This window comes from Triturus cristatus, chromosome 7, assembly GCF_964204655.1.
Source record: "Triturus cristatus chromosome 7, aTriCri1.1, whole genome shotgun sequence".
Lineage (NCBI taxonomy): Eukaryota > Metazoa > Chordata > Amphibia > Caudata > Salamandridae > Triturus > Triturus cristatus.
Genome location: NC_140590.1, coordinates 1,356,999,716 through 1,357,018,952, shown reverse-complemented (window position 1 = coordinate 1,357,018,952; position 19,237 = coordinate 1,356,999,716). Strand labels below are relative to the sequence as shown.

At 43.8% G+C, this 19,237-nt stretch overlaps 1 protein-coding gene across 1 annotated transcript in view; it reads right to left on the bottom strand.

Moving 5' to 3' along the window:
• The window catches only part of LOC146812054 (fer-1-like protein 4), a 1,053,957-nt gene that overhangs the window by 568,718 nt on the left and 466,002 nt on the right, over positions 1–19,237 (bottom strand). The window contains exon 17 of the mRNA XM_085619061.1: positions 12,700–12,898. Within this exon, the coding sequence (XP_085475187.1) occupies positions 12,700–12,898 (199 nt within the window). The remainder of the gene's footprint in view (positions 1–12,699; positions 12,899–19,237) is intronic.

Here is a 19,237-nt window from a genome sequence, read left to right as displayed (position 1 = left end):
TCAGCACATAAAGAATTGTTTCAGGTGTGCAGAACACTTTGCACCTCTGTAGTCAGTGCCACTGATTGGGGCACAGATTATCAGATAGGGTATGGTATTCAACAGTGTATTATTTCCTTGCACAGAAAACACCCTCACTGCTGAGGTAATAGCAGAGACAGCTTCTCTCAAATATGCATTGTTACTAAAGCCAGTAGGTCTCGGCCTTGGAACCTATTGACTTGGCCAGTTGGTTTTAGCCATGTTGCAGTGGTTTTTTTTTTTATAGTTACTAATCTGAGTTGATTGGTAGTTAGGTAATAAGAAAGAAATGCTGGGGAGGAATATGTAAGCAAAATGGGGGATGTGGGCGGGTGGGGAAGCAAAATGGGGATGAGGGAAGTGGGAAACAACACAGGAGGGGCAGAGAAGTACACGTTGAGAGAAAGCAACTAGGGGGAAGAACAGAAGCACACAGTGAGACAAAGCAACACAGTGACAGGGAAAGCAACATGGGGGACATACACAGCATGTGCGGGACAGATAGGTATGTGGTGAAACCGAGCAACACTGAGACCCAGGGCAGTAGGGGGGAGCACAGAAGGACACAGCGAGACAGCGCAATACAATGACTGAGGGTGCAGGGCAGAGAAACAATTGGTGAGAGAGAGCAACATGGAGCTGTGGGAGCACAAACGCACTTGGAAAACAAAGCAACTTGGATATGGGGGCAGAGAAGCACACAGCGAGGTAGAGCAACATGGAGACATGGAGGCAGAGAAGCACGTGTGGGATACAACAAGAAAATATGTACTGTTGTAGAGTATTTAAATAAAAAGTAGTATAAACAAATAACTAGAGTATGTACACAGTAATGCATCAGGGGAGGGACAAACTTATGACAAGGAAGTAAAGCCCACACAAGCCATCAAATTAGATGTAATCAAAAGAGAGTGGAAATGAAGCAAACTAAAGGGAAACAATGGGTTGGCTCTAAGCCCACTATTAGCTAACAAAATGTGTCACAACAGATAGCACATACACTGTCTTAGGCAAAACTTAAAAAAGGTACAGCACAGGTGACATCAGTGCAAGCTCTCTTCACCAAACAGGCATAGTTTGTATAGAGGTGTCACTCACATATTAAATAGTCACAGTAAATGCTGCAGCAGGGCCAATGGACTATTCTTATTCGCAGGCCCCAGGCAGCAAGAGAGTGCACGTTTTGGTTTGTTTTAGGGCAGCCTACAGAGAAGATCAGCAGAAATCAGCTTGATGCCAATACACACAAGGAAAGCTCCCCAATGGCTGCAAAAGGGGAGACCTGTGTCTGATCAGAAAGCTGTTTGGGAGTAGAACAGGAGGATGCACTCATGGCACTCACTTGACGTTTGGCAGTGGATCACGCCCTAGATGCTACTTCAGGCCTGAATTCAGTCATACTGAAGACATTTTGAGAAGAGTTTCCTCTCCAGCACTGATCCTTATAAAACAGAGCATCATCCTCAATCTCTTCATTTTGTCTCAAGCCCAGCAGAGGATTTGAGCATCTCGGCTCTGATGTCACTAAAGCCCACCCACTGACTGCTAGACCCTACATCTGATGATGGCTGAATTTGCATGTAGCAGGAAGGATCCTCCTTGCTTACATCAATGCAGGGGACTCTTCAGCAAAGCAAGGATATGTATTCCATTAAAATCCTTCCTAACACATATTCCTTTTTATGAAAGATAACACTCCAGTTTTTTGACAAGTGACATTCCCTACGTCAAAACACAAAAAGGTGTTGGTGGAGAGAGCTTTGAATGCCAAACCTGTTTGTAATGTTTTGGGCAGGAACCAGCTATGCCCTAAAACAATTTTTTTGCATACATTAATGATAACCCCTTCAATCTCACCTTCGTCAAAGAGCAAAGCACCACTCAGATTAACTTTTTAGACATCACTTTTCGAGTGGATAACAACAGATTGACAACAGTGCCGTTTAGAAAACCAACGGCATGTAATGCTACACTGCATGCGAGTAGTTCTCACCCTTCCTCACAGTTCAGGACTATCCCCTATGGGGAGATGTTGAGAACCAAAAGAAATTGCAGTGATGAAATACGATTTGAGCATGAATTGAATTAGGTGGAAAAAAAGATATAGGACCAGAGGATATACACAAGAAGTCATTAGAGAGGCTCGCTATAAGGCAAACAGGGTTAAAAGAGCAGGGGCCATATGTATGAACACATTTTCCCATAGACACAGAATGGGTAAAACCCTTTGATACATATGGCCCCAAGTCTTTTGGCTAGCAATACAGAAATGAAGAAACAGAGCAGGAGAAAAACTGCTTTTATTACTCCATACACTACCATGAGCACGGATGTATATAAAATGTTGAAGAAACATTGGCATCTATTAACACATGATGCCACTCTATAAGAGGTGGTTGGATCAAAACCAATTATCACCCATGAGAGGGGTAGAACACTTAGACAACATTTGTGCCCTAGTTTTATACCACCAACGGTCGATACAACCTAGATACCATCTCCTCCAAACGTTTTTTGTTTATGTGGATCTTGCAACATCTGTTGTTTTGCCATGCATAAAACTATGACTTTTAAGTACAACATAGACAAAATGTATAAAGTTCGTAATTTTATCAACTGCAATACAAAATATGTTATATATTGCATTCAATGTATCTGTGGGAAAATCTACATTGGTAGCACTGTGAGACCGCTAAAGGAGAGAATCCAAGAGCACACAAGAGCCATCAATAATAATAATGAACAATATCCTTTGGCCGTGCATTTCAACACAGTTCATAAGTCAAATGAAATGCTGAAACTGGGCTTCCATGGCATTGATGTAATATGCCCAGGGTTAAGGAGTGGCAACAGAATAACCAAACTTCGGAAAAGAGAAAGAGAATGGATTATCAAACTCAGGGCTGTAAAACATGGTATGAATATTGAGAGATGTTTATATTCCTGTTAACTCAATATTATGTATGCCATATGTTTTTCTCAGTCGCTGGATTTTTCCATATCATGTCAATCATTTCCTTCAATCTTAATACACCTATTCTGTAACTAACAACTGTCCCAAGAGACAATGAGGTCAAAGCGCCCTTTTTACTAACTCATGTTTTGTGTACGATTCACTTGGTCGGTTGACAATAACATGTTCATTACATAAATAGCGGTTTCAACCTTGGCCCGTCAGTGACTTCTGTGGTTCATGGTTGTTTTTAAATATTTTTAATATTGTTTTCTTGAAGTAATACTGGAATGGATATATTAGTTTGTTCTATACTAGAAACTTTCTTTTCCATATGAAAGTTCAAGATTCTTTCAATCACGTCAATATGGCAGCCCTGCAATTGCCCATGGTGCATCTTTCGGAATAGACCGGTTTGGGATTCATGAAATCAATAGCACTGTAGAGGAATAATACATTTTTTAGACTTTGACATCCGTTTGGAGTGTTGCTTGAAATAATGGTTTCCATGCGATACGATTCCGGGCCGTTTGCCAACTCATAGGTTTTGGCAAGGCTGAATTACGGATTCATAACATGGTCAACAATAATTGTCTATTTTAGAGTTTGACTTATATTTCATCTGGTAACATGTTAGACTAATCCCTGGATTGATGTTAGAAGGTGATAGTTTGCATGCTTTTTAATTTTAGACATGATCAGGACAATATGGCCACTGGTTTCACTTCCAACTTTATGTGCCTCTTCGTTTTGTGGTCCTTTCGTCATGTGGTGCACACGATCAAGTGTATGTTTAATAAAATGGCGCGAACCTCACACATACGAGGCATTTCAGAAATCCGGGTGAGGCTCTGGGCCATGGCACTGCTGCAGTAAGATCTATTTGTTGGTCTTTTGATTTTTCAACTGAATATTTACAATAATATGGAGACACGTAATGTGTAATCGCCAGTGATTTTGATTTTCTTACACGAAACTGCATTCCCTGTTTGTTTGTTTTTATCCTCATGCAGCTGACTTATCAAGGTTAAAAGCGCCCCTAGCACGGATAAAGTAGTGTTTGTCGGAAAATATGGGGCACATTTGAACCTCACCATAGACATCGTTTTAACGATTACTTTCTATCCCGGCAACATGAGCCTTCATGTGGTGATGTGTTGTTGACAGAGTTTCATGAGCAGTCTGTGATGTCATTGAGAGTGTTGGTGAACATCCTGCTCTTAGTGTTCTCAGAGTGACAGTTGCTGCTCATGTGCCTGGGCTGTGCCAGCTGGGACGGCTCTCAGTATCCTGGAATAAACTCTTCTTATGTGAAACTTCTACAGCGTCTGCTAAACTTCATTTCACTTCATTATTGTTGGTAAGCGTAAATTAGGCTGTTTAGGTAGGATGCTAATACTTACGCACTTACCAATTGGACAATGGATGAGTCTTTTGATTCCATTTGTTCAAAAGCAATTTCTCATTTTATCCCTGTGCCTTTTTTCGCCCTTATTAAATAGAACCAAGGCGAATAGAACCAAGACAGGTAAACATAGAATTGAAGTCAGAAGGAGACATTTGCCCTTTTGAAACACTTGTGCTAAACATTGGAAAGGACTGGTTCTATGATTCTTGAGAAAAGGTTAGGCACAATTCTTTGTGTGATCTACACCTTCACCGTAATAGGGTTTTATCAACTGGATGGGCTCAATTCCACAGCCCGTGTCCTTGTGATTTTTTGTTTTTCCCTTCACGTACTCTTTAATCAATTACATGAAAAACCCACGTCAATTGTGGTGGCTCATTTTCTGAATCGGACAACATATGCATGTTTGTTCTATATGACACTCTACATCACCAGAGGTCTTTTCTTTATTCTTCGCTTGGCATGAATGTTGGGTTGGCTATGTGCACTCAACTTCCTTTTTTTAATGAGGCACAGTTTTTAATTTGTCTGCGTTTCCTTTTTAATAAAATATGTGATGTAAATTGTTTATATATGTAATTTTGCAGCCTTGAGAAAGTCCAGGAGGATGAAACGCGTGTTAGCTGCCGTTTTTTGTCTACAATGGAAATAACTCAAATGACCTGATACTTCTACTGATGTGGATCATTTATTAGAGAATCGCTAAAGGAACTTCAAAAACTGGTTGTGTTCTCTTTGTTGGATTGCTAACTAAGGATAAATGTAACAGTGCTGTGGTGTGCTTTGGTGCTTATGTTGGACATATTTTTGAAGCAGGTCATGTGTACGTGAAGATCACTTATACAATTTCTATATCAAACAGTAATATACTATATTAATGTAAGAAAGCAGATTATTGCAGGGACGTTGTGTCAGTCTTCACACAGCAGTGGGTGGACCTACATTGACGGATGTTGTTGCTATGGTTGTCCGTTGGAGGGAGGAGATGCGGGTGTTTGATGTTATTTAGTTACACCCAGTTGGTTTTTGGGTAGATATTGAAGGGAAGTAGCCATCACTTTGCCCGGGATTGTGCGGGGGAGTGAGGTCAGGCCACGAACCGAAATGGAGATCCTCAGAAATATAAACTCACTACTTTGAATGTACTGGGGCTTGGTACTGCAAAAAAGCGGTATAGGGTCCTGTCACTCCTTAAACAACATAACATTAGTATAGCATGCCTACAGGAGGCACACTTGACAGACGCCGAAGCTATAAAGCTCAGGGAAAAATGGAGCGGTAAAACACATCATGCCACTTACTCATCCTTTTCAAGGGGGTCTCGATATGGGTGACCCTGTGAGTTCCCTTTGCACTGAAATGTATGGAGGCAGACATCAAGGGTAGATATATACTAGTGCAGGGCATGTTAGATGAACAGGAGATAGCAATCCTGAATTCTTATGGTCCCATGGTTGATGATCCGGTTTTCTATGCCACATTGATAGATATACTGTCCCCATTAGTGGGGGTAGATGCCTTTAGGGTGGGAGACTTTAACTGTGTGATTGACGGAGGATTGAACCAATACCCTCCCCAACAACTGAATAAACAAAGAATGAGGAATAGCTTGGCGGAAGTGATGGCACAGCTGAGGTTTGGAGCTATTTGGCGGGTCACACACCTAGGGAAATGGGAATACACCCGCTACTTGGCCACACATGAAACATATAGTAGGCTAGATGGGATCTTAGCACCACATCTAACAGTGCTGAAAACACAGGCGATTATGCACTTGCCAAGATACCTGTCAGATCACACACCAGTGACCTACGTGTTCCAATGGGGGAGGAGGCTCCAGGCCCTCTATTCCTGGAGATTTCATTTCAGAGATATTACAAGACCAGGTGGGAAAAGAGACTTTGGCAAAGGCCCTGGGGGATTACATTGATTTAAATTGGACCACAGGGGAAGTTGAGCGGTAGAATGGGAATCCCTCAAAACGGCCCTGAGGGGAAGGTGTGTGAGCCTCACATGTGGAGTGTGGCGCTTCCTCTAGGAAATACTCCTACAGAAGGAAAGTGACTTGGCTGCCCTGCAGGGGGAGGTAGGAGAGGGAGAGCAATGACAGGACACCAAACGGAATTACTTAGACAAGTTATGGACGTACATGATAGGTTAGAGAAATACACACTAACATCATACCATCAACTGCTACACCATCGGGAGATAAATCAGAAGACTCTTAGCTTGGATCCTTAGGCAGGAATTGCCTGCACAGAGGTGCTCTACCTAGTGAACCCCAGTCGAGGAGAGGTGCGTAGCCAGAGCAATATAGTAGAGGTGATCAAGGGACATCTAAACAGGCATACACTAACTCAGGAGACCCTACACAGGAGCAATCAGGGGATTTGCAGCTTCCGCAATTGAGTGAAGAAGTGAGACAACCTCTAGATAACCCACTGATAGTGGACGAGATACAGTCTGCAAATAAATCTCTCCTATCCAGAAAAGCACTGGGCAGTGATGGGTTCACTACTGAGTTTTATCAAACATTTTCAGCAGTGGTGGCCCCCTGCCTACGGGATGTGGCTGCAGAGGCATTGGAAAAAAAGATGCCCCCCGTCCTTTCGTGAGGGTATCTTAACAATGATCCCAAAGCCGAGTGCGGAGCTCCCTAACCCGGCCTCCTCGCCAATCACGATGATAAAGCTAGACATGAAAATTCTATGCAAGACTTTGACCAAAAGACCGGGGCAGGAGATGGGCAGATTAATTCAAGCTGACCAATGTGGGTTTATACCCGACCAATGGTGGGTTTATACCCGGCAGGAATACCAAGATTAATCTTAGGCGGCTCATGTACGTCATCCATGAAGTGGAGGACAGTGAGCAGGATCTTGCCTTAGTATCCATTGTGATATAGCTAAGGCATTTGACATGGTAAATTGGTGCTTCCTCCAGGCGGTTTTGGGGAGGGCAGGGTTAGGACCCCAATTCTGGTCCTGGGTGGATCTGATTTATTCTGAGCCCTCTGCCAGAGTGCGGCAGGGGAGGGTGATCTCAGACCCCTTGGAGATCCAGAATGGCACCAGGCAGGGGTGCCCATTATCGCCTTCATTAGTCGTTCTGGCGCTGGAACCCCTGGCTGTCAGAATTAGGAGAGACATGATGTGCTTTAGCACACAGATCGGGGATAGGGAGCATCTGCTTTCCTTATATGCTGACAGCACTTTATTTTATCAGATGCCACCGGCAGTCTCTCTCCCATGCCTGTTGCAATATTTTGAGGCCTTCAGGGAAGTCTCCGGTCTACAAATTAGCATGGCTAAATTCCTGATCTACCCACCAGGTGCTGTGCAGAGTCGGGACCCCATTGCGCTCCCCATATGCCCCTATGATGGGAGACAAATCAATTCAGATACTTGGGGGTCGTAGTCGCTCACACTACACAAAAACTGAAGCAATGTAACATAGATCGGGTGATGGAGGGATTGGCTCGTTCAGTCTCCTTCTGGAACACGCCTTTTCCCTCATGGGGCGCATAGCAGTAGCCACAATGGTGTTCCAGCTGTGATGCCTTAGTGCCCTACAGCATTCACTAGACACTACCGAGGTCAGTGTTCAAAAGACTGCACTTCTTGCTATCAAAATTAGTGTGGGCAGTGGCAGGAACAAAGTAAGTAGAGAGATATTGCAGCTACTAATGGAAGAGGGAGGGTTGGCGTTACCTAATTTGGAAATGTATTATGTGGCATTGCAGCTACAGCGCGCAACACGTTGGCTGACTGAAGAGAATAACTGGGAGAAAGACCTCCTGGTAGATAATACAAGAGAAAGAACTCTACCTTAACTGCTGCATGGAGGTGCAAGGGGACACAGAGTTTGTCAATATTTGATCAGACACACAGCAATACTGTGGGAAAGAGCGGTGAGGGTGGTCCTGATGCGCCCCCTTTGCAAGAGAGTTTGTGTTCTGGTACCTCCTAACATTCCTACACCTAGCATCGGAGGTGGAGGTCACTGGTTAGAAGTATGAGGGATGCACGACATTAGCAGACCTATTCCTCAATAAAACATTGATCACTTTCGAGACAGCACTGGAAAACTTTGGGGTGGGAGGGGACAATTCCTTATTTATGCGAGCATCACTAACATAGTCCGGGATATTTGGCCTATATGCCCGGAAGCTCCTGACTCTTCGGCCCTATTCAGGGCACTACTGGAGCTTGGAGGGGGAAGAAATTTGACATCCCAGCTATACAAAGCCATAATTATGGATATGCCCAGAACCGAGTCAAGAGAAAGAGTAGCCTGGGAGGAGTACTTAGGTATGCAGATAGCAGACACAAGATGAAAGCACGCCTGTACTCTGTTGAAGAAGACCTCATGTAATGTGAGGTTTAAACTGATTTGCACCACACATTAAGTCTGGGTGGAGAACTCCGCTCGCGCAGTTTGCGGAGTTTTCTGCACTCCGCGTTATGCAGAGCTCGCGGAGTTCCGAAAACACAGAGCGGAGTTTTTTTTCCTCACTCGCATTCTTCAACGCGCAGGCAAGGAAAATCCACCTCCCGGCGAGATTTTTCCTCGTTCGTGATCGTCAACATCAAGTTGGCGAGAGCAATCGTGGAAAATCAACCCCACGGTGAGATTACTCAACGCGAGCGGTCATATTTCTCATTGCGAGTGGTCACGTATGCTTGTGACCGTTCGATTTTGAAAGGAAGCAGCGCATGCTTGCGCTGTACATGGTGCCGTTTGCGATGATTGCACAGTGCGAACAAGCACCTGGAACTGAAAATCACCGTGAACTGCATTTATCTAACGCACTCCGTCACTTGCGGAGATCCAGGTAGCACTGCAGAGTTTTTTTTGTGCACTCCGCGGAGTTCCTCGTAGCGGAACATGGCAAACTCCACCCAGGCTTACCACACATATGCCACTCTGGTTTGGCTACACTGCATAAACCTAGAAAAACCAGACACATGCCCCAGATGCAACACTTACGCAGCATCCTTCATGCACTTAGCCTGGCACAGTCCATACTTATTGGAGTCAGGTAGTTGAAACACTACAGAATATAGTAAGTGTGACGCCGAGGATAGAACCTACCACATATTTGCTGGGGATATTGAAACAATGCAAGGGTGAGAAAATGCAGTGGAGATTCGAACAATTGGCACTACTACTGGCAAAAATACGAATAGCCATAGTGTGGATGAGCACAACGGGTCCCAATAAGCAACGATGGGCAAAAGATGTCAAAGAATGGGTGATAGTAGAGGAAGTCAGGCTATGGGGGTGTAGGGTGGATGAAAACGAAGAAGAGGCTCTGACAACATAGGGGGAGGCCATAGTGAGTTTCGAGACGGCAGTGGGAGGGCGAGATCCAGTGGACTTCGGATCTGAATAGGGAGGTGCTCCAAACATCAGAGAGGACTCAGATATAGGGAAAAAGGTACTAGCAATATTACCCATGTAGAAAATTGAGCCTGAAAAACAAGGGACCTCAAGGGGGTGGGGGGCCTCTCTGACAAGTGAGTGGGAAGGGGGTGAGATGGCTACTAAGTTTGTTCTTTTTTCATAAACGTTGTAAAGTATAACATTATAGATGTAATCTAAACAATTGGAAATGGAAAAAATAAACATATTCTATCAAAATAAAAGAAAGCAGATTATTATTTGGGGTGTACAAGTGCCCTTCTCAAAGAATAAGGCCTTTGCTGGCTAGATATAACATAATTAAATACATTAGAACTGTCCTGGTAACATGACACATAGCAGTCAGGCATAAACCAAAGGCAATGTGCAAAGTATTTAAGCAGTGTATACACAGTAAAAAAAAATCACATAAAACACAATTAACCTCGACAACCAATTTTAAAATAAAGAGAAAGGTTTCATGAGAAAATTAGACTGATTTGACAAAAACCGAATAAGTGGAGATATGAATTCTTACAAATTTAAGTGAAAATAACACTGAAAGCAGAAAGTGCCAATGATAGACTGTGGAAACAGTAGACCTAGACCCGATTTAAAGCCAACAACGATGGAGCCCTGGTCGGTTATAACAGGTAGATTAGTCCCGGTGAATGTCTAAGTCAAAATGTTAATAAATAAATTCAAAGTCCCAATGCAGAAAGGGACTTAGTTGCTTTTTTAGAAGAAATTTCCACTCCAAGCGGATCACCTCTCTCTTTCAGGGCTGCGCTGAGATCATAGACAGGAGGCACCGTCCTCTTCTTGTCTTCTGCAGGTCCAGGAAGAGTTCTAAGGATGGTGCCTGAGGATGTCACATTTATGCCTGGCACCAACTTTTGGAGGAGGGTGATATCTGGACACTCCCTAACCAATGAGGTAAAAGTTCCCTACTCAATTTTTCAGCAGTTCCTTCTTGCCCTACTGCAAACACTCCGCAGTGCCTCTCTCTCTGAAAATCCCATATAGTAAGGTTAAATGTGCCAATCAGGTTTAAAGTCAATTTTGACATCTTTTAGGGGACAGGACACACATAGTGGGCACTGGATAGCAGTGTCCTACTGTTAGAGTTTAAGATTACGAGCAGGTGAATTCCAAAAAATGAAAAACGTCTGTGGACAACCCAAAAAGGTGTCTTTCTATAACAATTATGATAAGAAAAGTGGAAAAAAGGTCCACTCCAATGTGAACTAGAAAATACACTTTTACTCTGTCAAGCCACACATCCTCCGTGCAGGCCTTTATTGGGGTTTTCACCCTAGAATCAAGACACAATCAAACATATTGCTAAGGAGGTTGCATTTTATTAACAGGAAAATCCAAGTTCTTCCTTAAAACATTCAACCAACCAAAATTGATGTCATAGCCTGAAGAAGTCAGTTCCTTTGTGATTCTACAATTGTTTAACTTATTTTAGAAATGCATGAATTTGGATAACTTGGTGAGGCAAGATCAGACCACACCCCTCCTCTGCTAAGCAATTTACATTGGTTAACCGTGTAAGGGAAAGGAAAGGGCACAAAATGAGTGGCAGGCAGGTGGAACAAGTAGCATACAGGGGAAATGGGGTAGGTGGGAACAAGTAGTGAGAGTGGTGGCAATAGATAGTAAAGAAAGAAGCACAGGAAAGAAGAAGGGATGAGAGGGAGCCAGAAGGAGTGGAAAGAGAGGCCTATAATTGGAAAGGAGTCCTCTCATTCCTGTCAATGAAAATGACACACCCTAACAGCAAATAGTATTAGTTGAGAGAGAAAACTCTTGTGGGCGGAGGCAAGTTGTAATCTACAGTTTCAAGCCAATGACTGAAAGAGGCTGCTCAAAAAAGCCATTGGTTGAAGGGGAGCACCATAGCCCCTTGCAAATATATGGTAAGCAAAAGGTCAGTCTGGCAGCTGTGCTGTCAATCCATACCTAAAAACAGCATTTGCACTAACTAACCATTGCAAAAATGGCATTTTGTACCAGACTGTTGTTCGGCTGTTAGTTTAAGTTTGGTGCAAAGCAGCCTGGCACCTGTGCAGAATTGCCCAGCATCAGTGCAAAATTGCCCAGCACCAATTCAGTTCATCCAATCTGGCACTGAGGGCCTCACTATAGATTGTCTGGACTTTGCTGCTGAGATACCTCAGGGCGGTAATTTAAATTACCGGCCAGTATCTCAGCAGCAAATTCCACCAATTATGAGTTTCCCCCCCAAAATGGGGAATAAATCTTCGTACCCCAATTTCCTGCACGTTATATCTGGCAGTTTTTCACCATTTCAGGTGGAAGAGTCTGCAAGACTGACGGTGAGGGGTAGAGGCATGGGGTGTGGTGGCGGGGTTGAAGGGAACACTTGTGCCTGTCGGGGGACACATTATCTGCTCCACTCGGACTGCTGCGGGGGGTAGAGTGGAATCGGGCAAAGCTGCTGCCCGCGGTCCTGCCCTGCAGCAGGTCTCACAAGCTCGGGCACACTTGTAATAGAAAATGGGGCCAATTCACTAGGAGTTATCCCACCTCTAAATAAGAGACCACAACCGTATGGTTTCCTGCCTCAACCAGATAGTTTAATGCTCCCAACCTGCTTCATCCAATCTCTTTTCCTTCAGGGTGGAATACCACTTTCAGTGCCGCCTTTTATACTCTCCAAACAATAGTTTGGTTGTACTCCTCTATAACCATTTAAAGTGCTTCCCTTGAACTTAATGGTTTAGACTCGCTGCACAATATTACAAATAGAATAAAGTTACTTAGTAAAGAAGGGCTAGGTGGTATGCACAAAACGTGTCCTTAAATTCCTAAACTATTTCCTAGTTAACAAAGAGGACAAGCAGAGGAAGGTAAGCCGTGATGCAATCACCTTGCTGCGTCTCACCTGTCATACTCGGTGGGCTCAGGTCGTTTGCCAGGGGTCATTGATTTATCCTGAATTGATGTAGTCGAAGGCATAATTTCCACTTCCAGCTCGTCTTCAGAACCTGCATCCAGCAGTGCTTGTCTGTCTTCATCAACCTCTGCTTTCTCGCCTTTCTTGGGAGCTTTTGTGATGACTTCAGCAGCTTTACCATAGTTCCCTTTGAACAATATTGAAAGGTAGATATTGAAACTTTCTTAGTTATTTATTTATATTGAAAGTTTTATATAGCGCGAACATGACCACCGAGGGTATCAGAGCGCTTTACAAATTATGCATCATAAGGGTATATTACAGATTATGCAACAAAGGGTATAAACATACAAAAAAGAAAAGACCAATCGACAGAATCAAAGTCAAACATTGTCAAACAATCTTGTGAGGGAAAAGTAGACACACCAATATGCAAAATCAAAGTCTAGAATTGTCCGTCCTAATCGTGACCCAAGTGGCTGAACCGAGACAACGGGTATGTACCCAGAATCCGATGTCGGAGCCATGCTAAGACAGACATTTCTTCATCAGGAGCCCTTTGACCTCTTTTTTGAAGAAGACGGTAGAAGGGTTTACCCTGACTTCTGGGGGAAGGGAGTTCCAGATCCTCGGAGCCAACCCCGAGAAGGCTCCGTTATAGGTCCTTTTTTTGTTGTTGAATTTCTGAGGTTTAAGCAAAATGATGCTGGCGCTTCTGGAGGCTCTGGAACCACAAGAGAGTTCCAGTTTCTGCGCAAGGTACAGCCAGGTCTTGAAGTGGATGGCTTTGTGAGCCATGCATGCAATTTTTAACTGAATCCGAGCTTCATAAGGAAGCCAATTCAGTTCCCACAAGTCCGGAGAGACGTGGTGGTATTTCTTTGTACCATTTAAAAGCCTAGCAGCGGAATTGAGGGTAGCCCTAAGAGGAGCCGTCATCGCTCTAGGCAGGCCACAGAGTGTTGCACTACCATAGTCAAGCTTTGAGATCACTAATGCTTGTACTGCAACCTTCAGGTCAAGAGTAGGGAGGAAAGGTTTGAGTTTCCTAAGTAAACTGAGTTGAAAGCTCGCTCCTTTGGTGAGAGAACTTATATGCTTCTGCATGTTCAGGCTTTTGTCTAGAATGATACCCAGAGATGATGCTGTGTCCACGAGGTGTGGACTGCAGTTAAGAGCCGTCAGCTCATTCAGCCATTGTTCCATGATGAGGGATTGGTTGTAGGGTGAGATAAGAAGGAATTCCGTTTTTAGAGCATTAAGCCAGCTTTGTGTTTCCAGCAGGACTGAGTTGAGGGACTGGATGTCTTCGGGGGAGGTGATCTTCAGGTATATTTGGGTATCATCCACAAACATGATATCGAATGCTGGATGATTTTAAAATTTCCGTCAGAGGCTCCATGAACAGGTTAAAGAGCGTGGGGGACAATGCAGAACCTTGTGGAACACCCAAAGTGACTGGTGCAGGGAGGGACAAGGATTGGTCCACCTTGAAACATAGGGATCTGTTCTGAAGGAACAAAGAGAACCAGCTTAAAACCGGCCAGGACAGCCCCATCCTATGTTCTAGGAGGTTAATTAGGTGATCATGTTTGACAGTGTCAAATGCTGACGAAAGGTCGAGAAGGATCAGTTTGCACGACTCATTGTGATTCAGCATTCTAAGAGCATCATCCACGATGTGCGTTAGCGCCAACTCTGTGCTATGACCTGGGCGTAAACCAGATTGGCATTGGTCCAGGAGTTGGAAATGGTCAATGTGATGACAGAGTTGGGCACGCACACATTTTTCCCAAAGTTTTGCCAAGGTGGGGATGTTAGTGATTGGTCGAAAGTTAAGAAGGTCAGTGGGATCCGCATTTGGTTTCTTTAGGATCGGGGTAACCTGACCTGATTTAAGGCAATCTGGAATAGCACCTTGCAAAAGAGAAGCATTGACGATCGTCGTCCAGAGAGTTAGAAGGCGGATCTCACTTCCGGGAACAGGTTTGATGGCAGAGGGTCATTGTAGTGATTGGAAGGTTTCAAGGTCAACCACATTTTGAGAATAGTGGGTTCATCCACAGTTTGGAACAAACTCCACGATGCATTGTTTTTAGGGCAGCAGGACTGAATATGTTCAGAGATGTTCGGCTCTGAGGGGTATAGGGTGTTCAGCGGACCATTCGAGAGGTGAACCCTGGCTGAGCGTAGTTCAGACTCAATCTTGGTAGTCTTATCCCTGAGGAAAACAGCTAATTCTTCACAGTTCGGCAGGGTCCCTTGACCCGGAGCTGATAGGTTAGGATGATTATTGGATTGGGACTTGATGAGTTCAAACAACTTTTTCGGACAGGTTTTTGCTTGATCTAGTTAAGTTCTAAAGAAGGTGGCCTTCGAGCAGCTGATGCATTTATTGTATAAGCTTCGCAAGGGTCTCAGGTGAAGAAGATGTTCCATGGAGGGATAGGTTTGCCCCACTTCCTTTCTGCAAGTCTTGAGTTTCTTTTTTCGGCATTAAGACTATCATTGAACCATGGTTTGGAGATTTTAGCAGACACTCTTTTAAGCTGGTGCCACTGCATCAAGAACATTAAGCATTGCGTGGTTATAGTGGGCCGACAAGTCATGGACATCAGACATGTTCGGGGGGGGCAAGATGTTATCACAGAGCTCAGTCAGTCAGTTCTATCTTATGTCAGAGCTACAGTAACCCCTGATACCACTCTTTCACCCACCATGCTTCACACCTGTATTGGTTTCACTTTCTCCCAGTGCTAACTAAAGCACAAGGGTTAGTGTCAAAGAAACTCACACACACACATGCACAAACATTTAGACAAGCATGCACACAGCACCACAATCCACACAGTATAATACTGTATGATTGACACCTAAATATGGTGCTACAAAATAACAGCTACAAAAATATCATGAGTTTAATTATGTATAATGAAATACAGATTTACCCTACTTAAATCCACATATATGTACCTTGATGAAATAGGGTCCTCAAAGGTACGTAGACGTAGAATTAAGAATAGCATACATATATGGGAGATAACTATAATTTGTGTCCCAACGATGCATTATTTTTGACCGCACACATTACATCACTCATGACATGTTCTAATACATCATTTACGACATCAATGATGACATCTCAAATGATATCCCTGTGGCCAACCCACCCGGAGGCAGCCAACCCCATGCGGCACGCGGCCTTTTGTCACAAGCAGCGTGGGGTTGGCAGCAGTGCCTGGCTTGCAACCAGGCTCTGCGTCTAACTCCCCGCAGGCAGCCAACCGACACCACACACGTTTTTGGGTTGTGCATGGCATTGGGTTAGCTACAGGGTCTGTGCTGCAGCCAGGCCCTGCTTTCATGAGGACTGCAGGCAGCCAACCACACACTGATCACAGCCTTTAGCCGTGTGCTGTGGGGTTTGGTCACAGGGCTTGGCCTGCTGCCCGGCCTTGTGGCAAAACCCCCAGCAGGCTGCCAACCCCACACCATGCACAGCATTTGTGAGCAGAGCAGTTTTTTTATGATAGTGCTTCTTCAAGAAGTCTCTGTAAAATGTATGGGGATTTTGTGTTTTGGGGCCTCTCTTTTTTCGTGGCCTCTGTTTGACGGATCATCCCGAAACATTCCACATTAGGTAGAAAAGAGCACTTATTTGGAATGTTTCGTTGAGATTGGTCAAATGGTGCCAAAGTTATTAGCAACACAAAAAACGCATTTCCTATGGAGATGCTGGACTAACTATAATTACCCAGCCACTGGAATATATATATATTTATTTAGATAGATAAGATAGATAGATAGATAGATAGATAGATAGATAGATAGATAGATAGATAGATAGATAGATAGATAGATAGATAGATAGATAGATAGATAGATAGATAGATAGATAGATAGATAGATATCACACTAGGAGTCGTTAAAAGCAAATTTTTCCCATGTTAATTCCCAAAGAACCTTTAGAAACGGCTACAGCCCAAACTGCTGAACGGAATTACACCAAATTTGGCAGAAAGGTAGATGTTGGTCCAAGGAAGTGCTGTTTTGTGATTTGGTGTAAATCCGTTTAGTAGTTGTAAAGAAATTAAAACAAAATCCAGCTGTATATATAGGGACGTGGTGGATCCATGACCTCTCCCGATCTTGTGCTGAGATCTGATTGGCTGCCAACACATCAAAGCAGGAAGTGTCGACAGCCATCTTGTGACTCGGTTGAACCGAGTTGCAGAAAAAAGATTTTGAAAAAGAAAGGGGGGCAGGGTAGAAGCACCCTGATCACCTAGGCCTCTTGGAGCAGTCCCATTCCCATTCCCTACTATTAGTTAAAAAAAAATCAATGGCTGGGAGATGGGGTCACTGGGGGTGAAATGGGCCCAGAGAAGAGAGCTGCGTGGCCCACCTCCCTTTTTTGAAAACATAAATAAATTAAAAAGCCCAGACAAAGGGTCTACACAGCCCACCTTCCATAAAAATAAAAAAATCCAAAATAAAAAGAAGCCCAGCAACTCGCCAGAGGCCCAGCCCCCTTTATCCCTTACTCTTCAAACGCGCCTCCTGGTGCACTGCTGGTTGAAGGATGAAGTCCCTTAAAAATATACACGAAGTTCGAATTTCTAAAAGACGCTGGCTCTGCCATCTACTCCAGCAACAGACACCTGCACGGTTTGCAAACCCCACTGCTCCCCTCTGCCCTAAAACCAATGTCCTTATGCCGGCTTTGCTAGTTTGTCTATGGACTAAAGGTGATAATGTTCCTAACTAGTGTCCCTGGCATAACCCTTTCTGTCGAGCAAGGTTTTTTTTGAATTTTCGTTTATCACAGCGGATTGTTCGGTGAAGTCCAGTTTCCTTTTTGTCCTAGATCACATGATTGATAACTAGAGCTGAATACAACAGTTCGTAATTATTTGAAAATTTTGGATTGGAGCCAGTAGCCCGAGACTTAATTGGTACGCTCTTCAATATTTATTGCAACTGGCGCATTAATTGTTGACTTTACTTCTGATAGAATACTAGCAATGCTGAATTTTTTGTTTACTCGTAGAATGCGGACGTAGCCCTAGGCTCCTGGACCTATAAGACACAGTCCTTGATTACACCAAGTATTGGTGAGTTCTATGTATTATATGTTCGATTTCCAGATATTAGCTTTAATAAATAATAGTAGATTATACCTGTCAATGGCTTAACTTCATTGGCGGATTACTAGGACTCAGGTTTTTTACAACTTAAGATAATATTCTTTTCTCTCATGCCCTTATTTAGGGCACTAGTGTTCAGGTTAGTAGCCGTTTACTCTCTTTAGTTGACTAACATTTTCTTGATTTCACTAGACTCTTGAACTCTATATATATTGATTTTCATAGGGTTCTTTCTTTACAATATTCACTCCCTCCCTGCAGTTTCCCCTCCTTTCCTATACACACTACTTACAACCCCTATTTTTTCGGTGATCTTACACATCATACTTCTTGCTCCTACCATCATGTTTATCTATTAGGTTTAAGCGGCTCAATAACTTGCATAATTAGCATTTGAGTTTTTTGATGTTAGTATATTTGTATGTATTCTGCTGTTACTTGTAATATATACTTTATGAAATTCGGTTATTTCTTTGTCTTCAGCCCTGATGAAGTCCATGACCTATTAAAGTCAGGACGAAACACGTGTTGGCTGGCAGTGGGCTTGCAACGAAGAAGTTTTGTCAAGAAATAAAGACAAGATATGAACATCTGGAATTTAATCTGAGATTTTAATTGATGTGCACTTGCATTATTACTTGATCTTCACTTTTGAACCCCTTTGCTCGGTTTTCATAATTTGTTGATGCCTAAAACCAATGTGTTCGTCACCACCAGAGCTTGAGGCGGCAAGCCCCTTGTTTCCCGGAAATTTAACGATAGACCCGCATCAGTGCAGTATCTCAAAACACACGAACCACTGCACTCCTCTGGAGACCTCAAATGCAAGAGGAAAGCTACACGACTCAACCCCCAAGCAGGAACTCCCACCCTATCACCCAGAGGACCCAGATGACAAGGTTAAACGCAGCCAGGGAGGTGACACGTTACCCCCCCTTGATGAGCACAAAGCCAATGTGAAACCTACTTCAGCACTAAAACCAGCTGACGGTTCAGACAGGTGCCTAATAATAAGGGATTCAGAGGCTGCCACACAGACATCGTCATCGGCTGTTCCCGAGGAAAGAGTTCCCAGCTTGGCGCTGGGCACACCAACTATGAGCTACAGTCAAAGCACACCTATCAAGTCGCACCCAAGGGCCAGATGCGCTCCTCCACACACAGATCGGGAAACCTACGGTCTTGCAACAAGCTCCTCTGGTATGGAGGAAGCAAGTCCCCATAACTCTAGCCAGGATGTGGAAGGCAAGGCAACAGGGCCTCATTTTAACACACAACAATGGGAAGAGATACTAGCAACCTACATACCAGACCATAGAGAGCCCCAACCCCTCGATCCACCTCCGGCAGTCAAAAACACCAATAATCTCGGTATCACC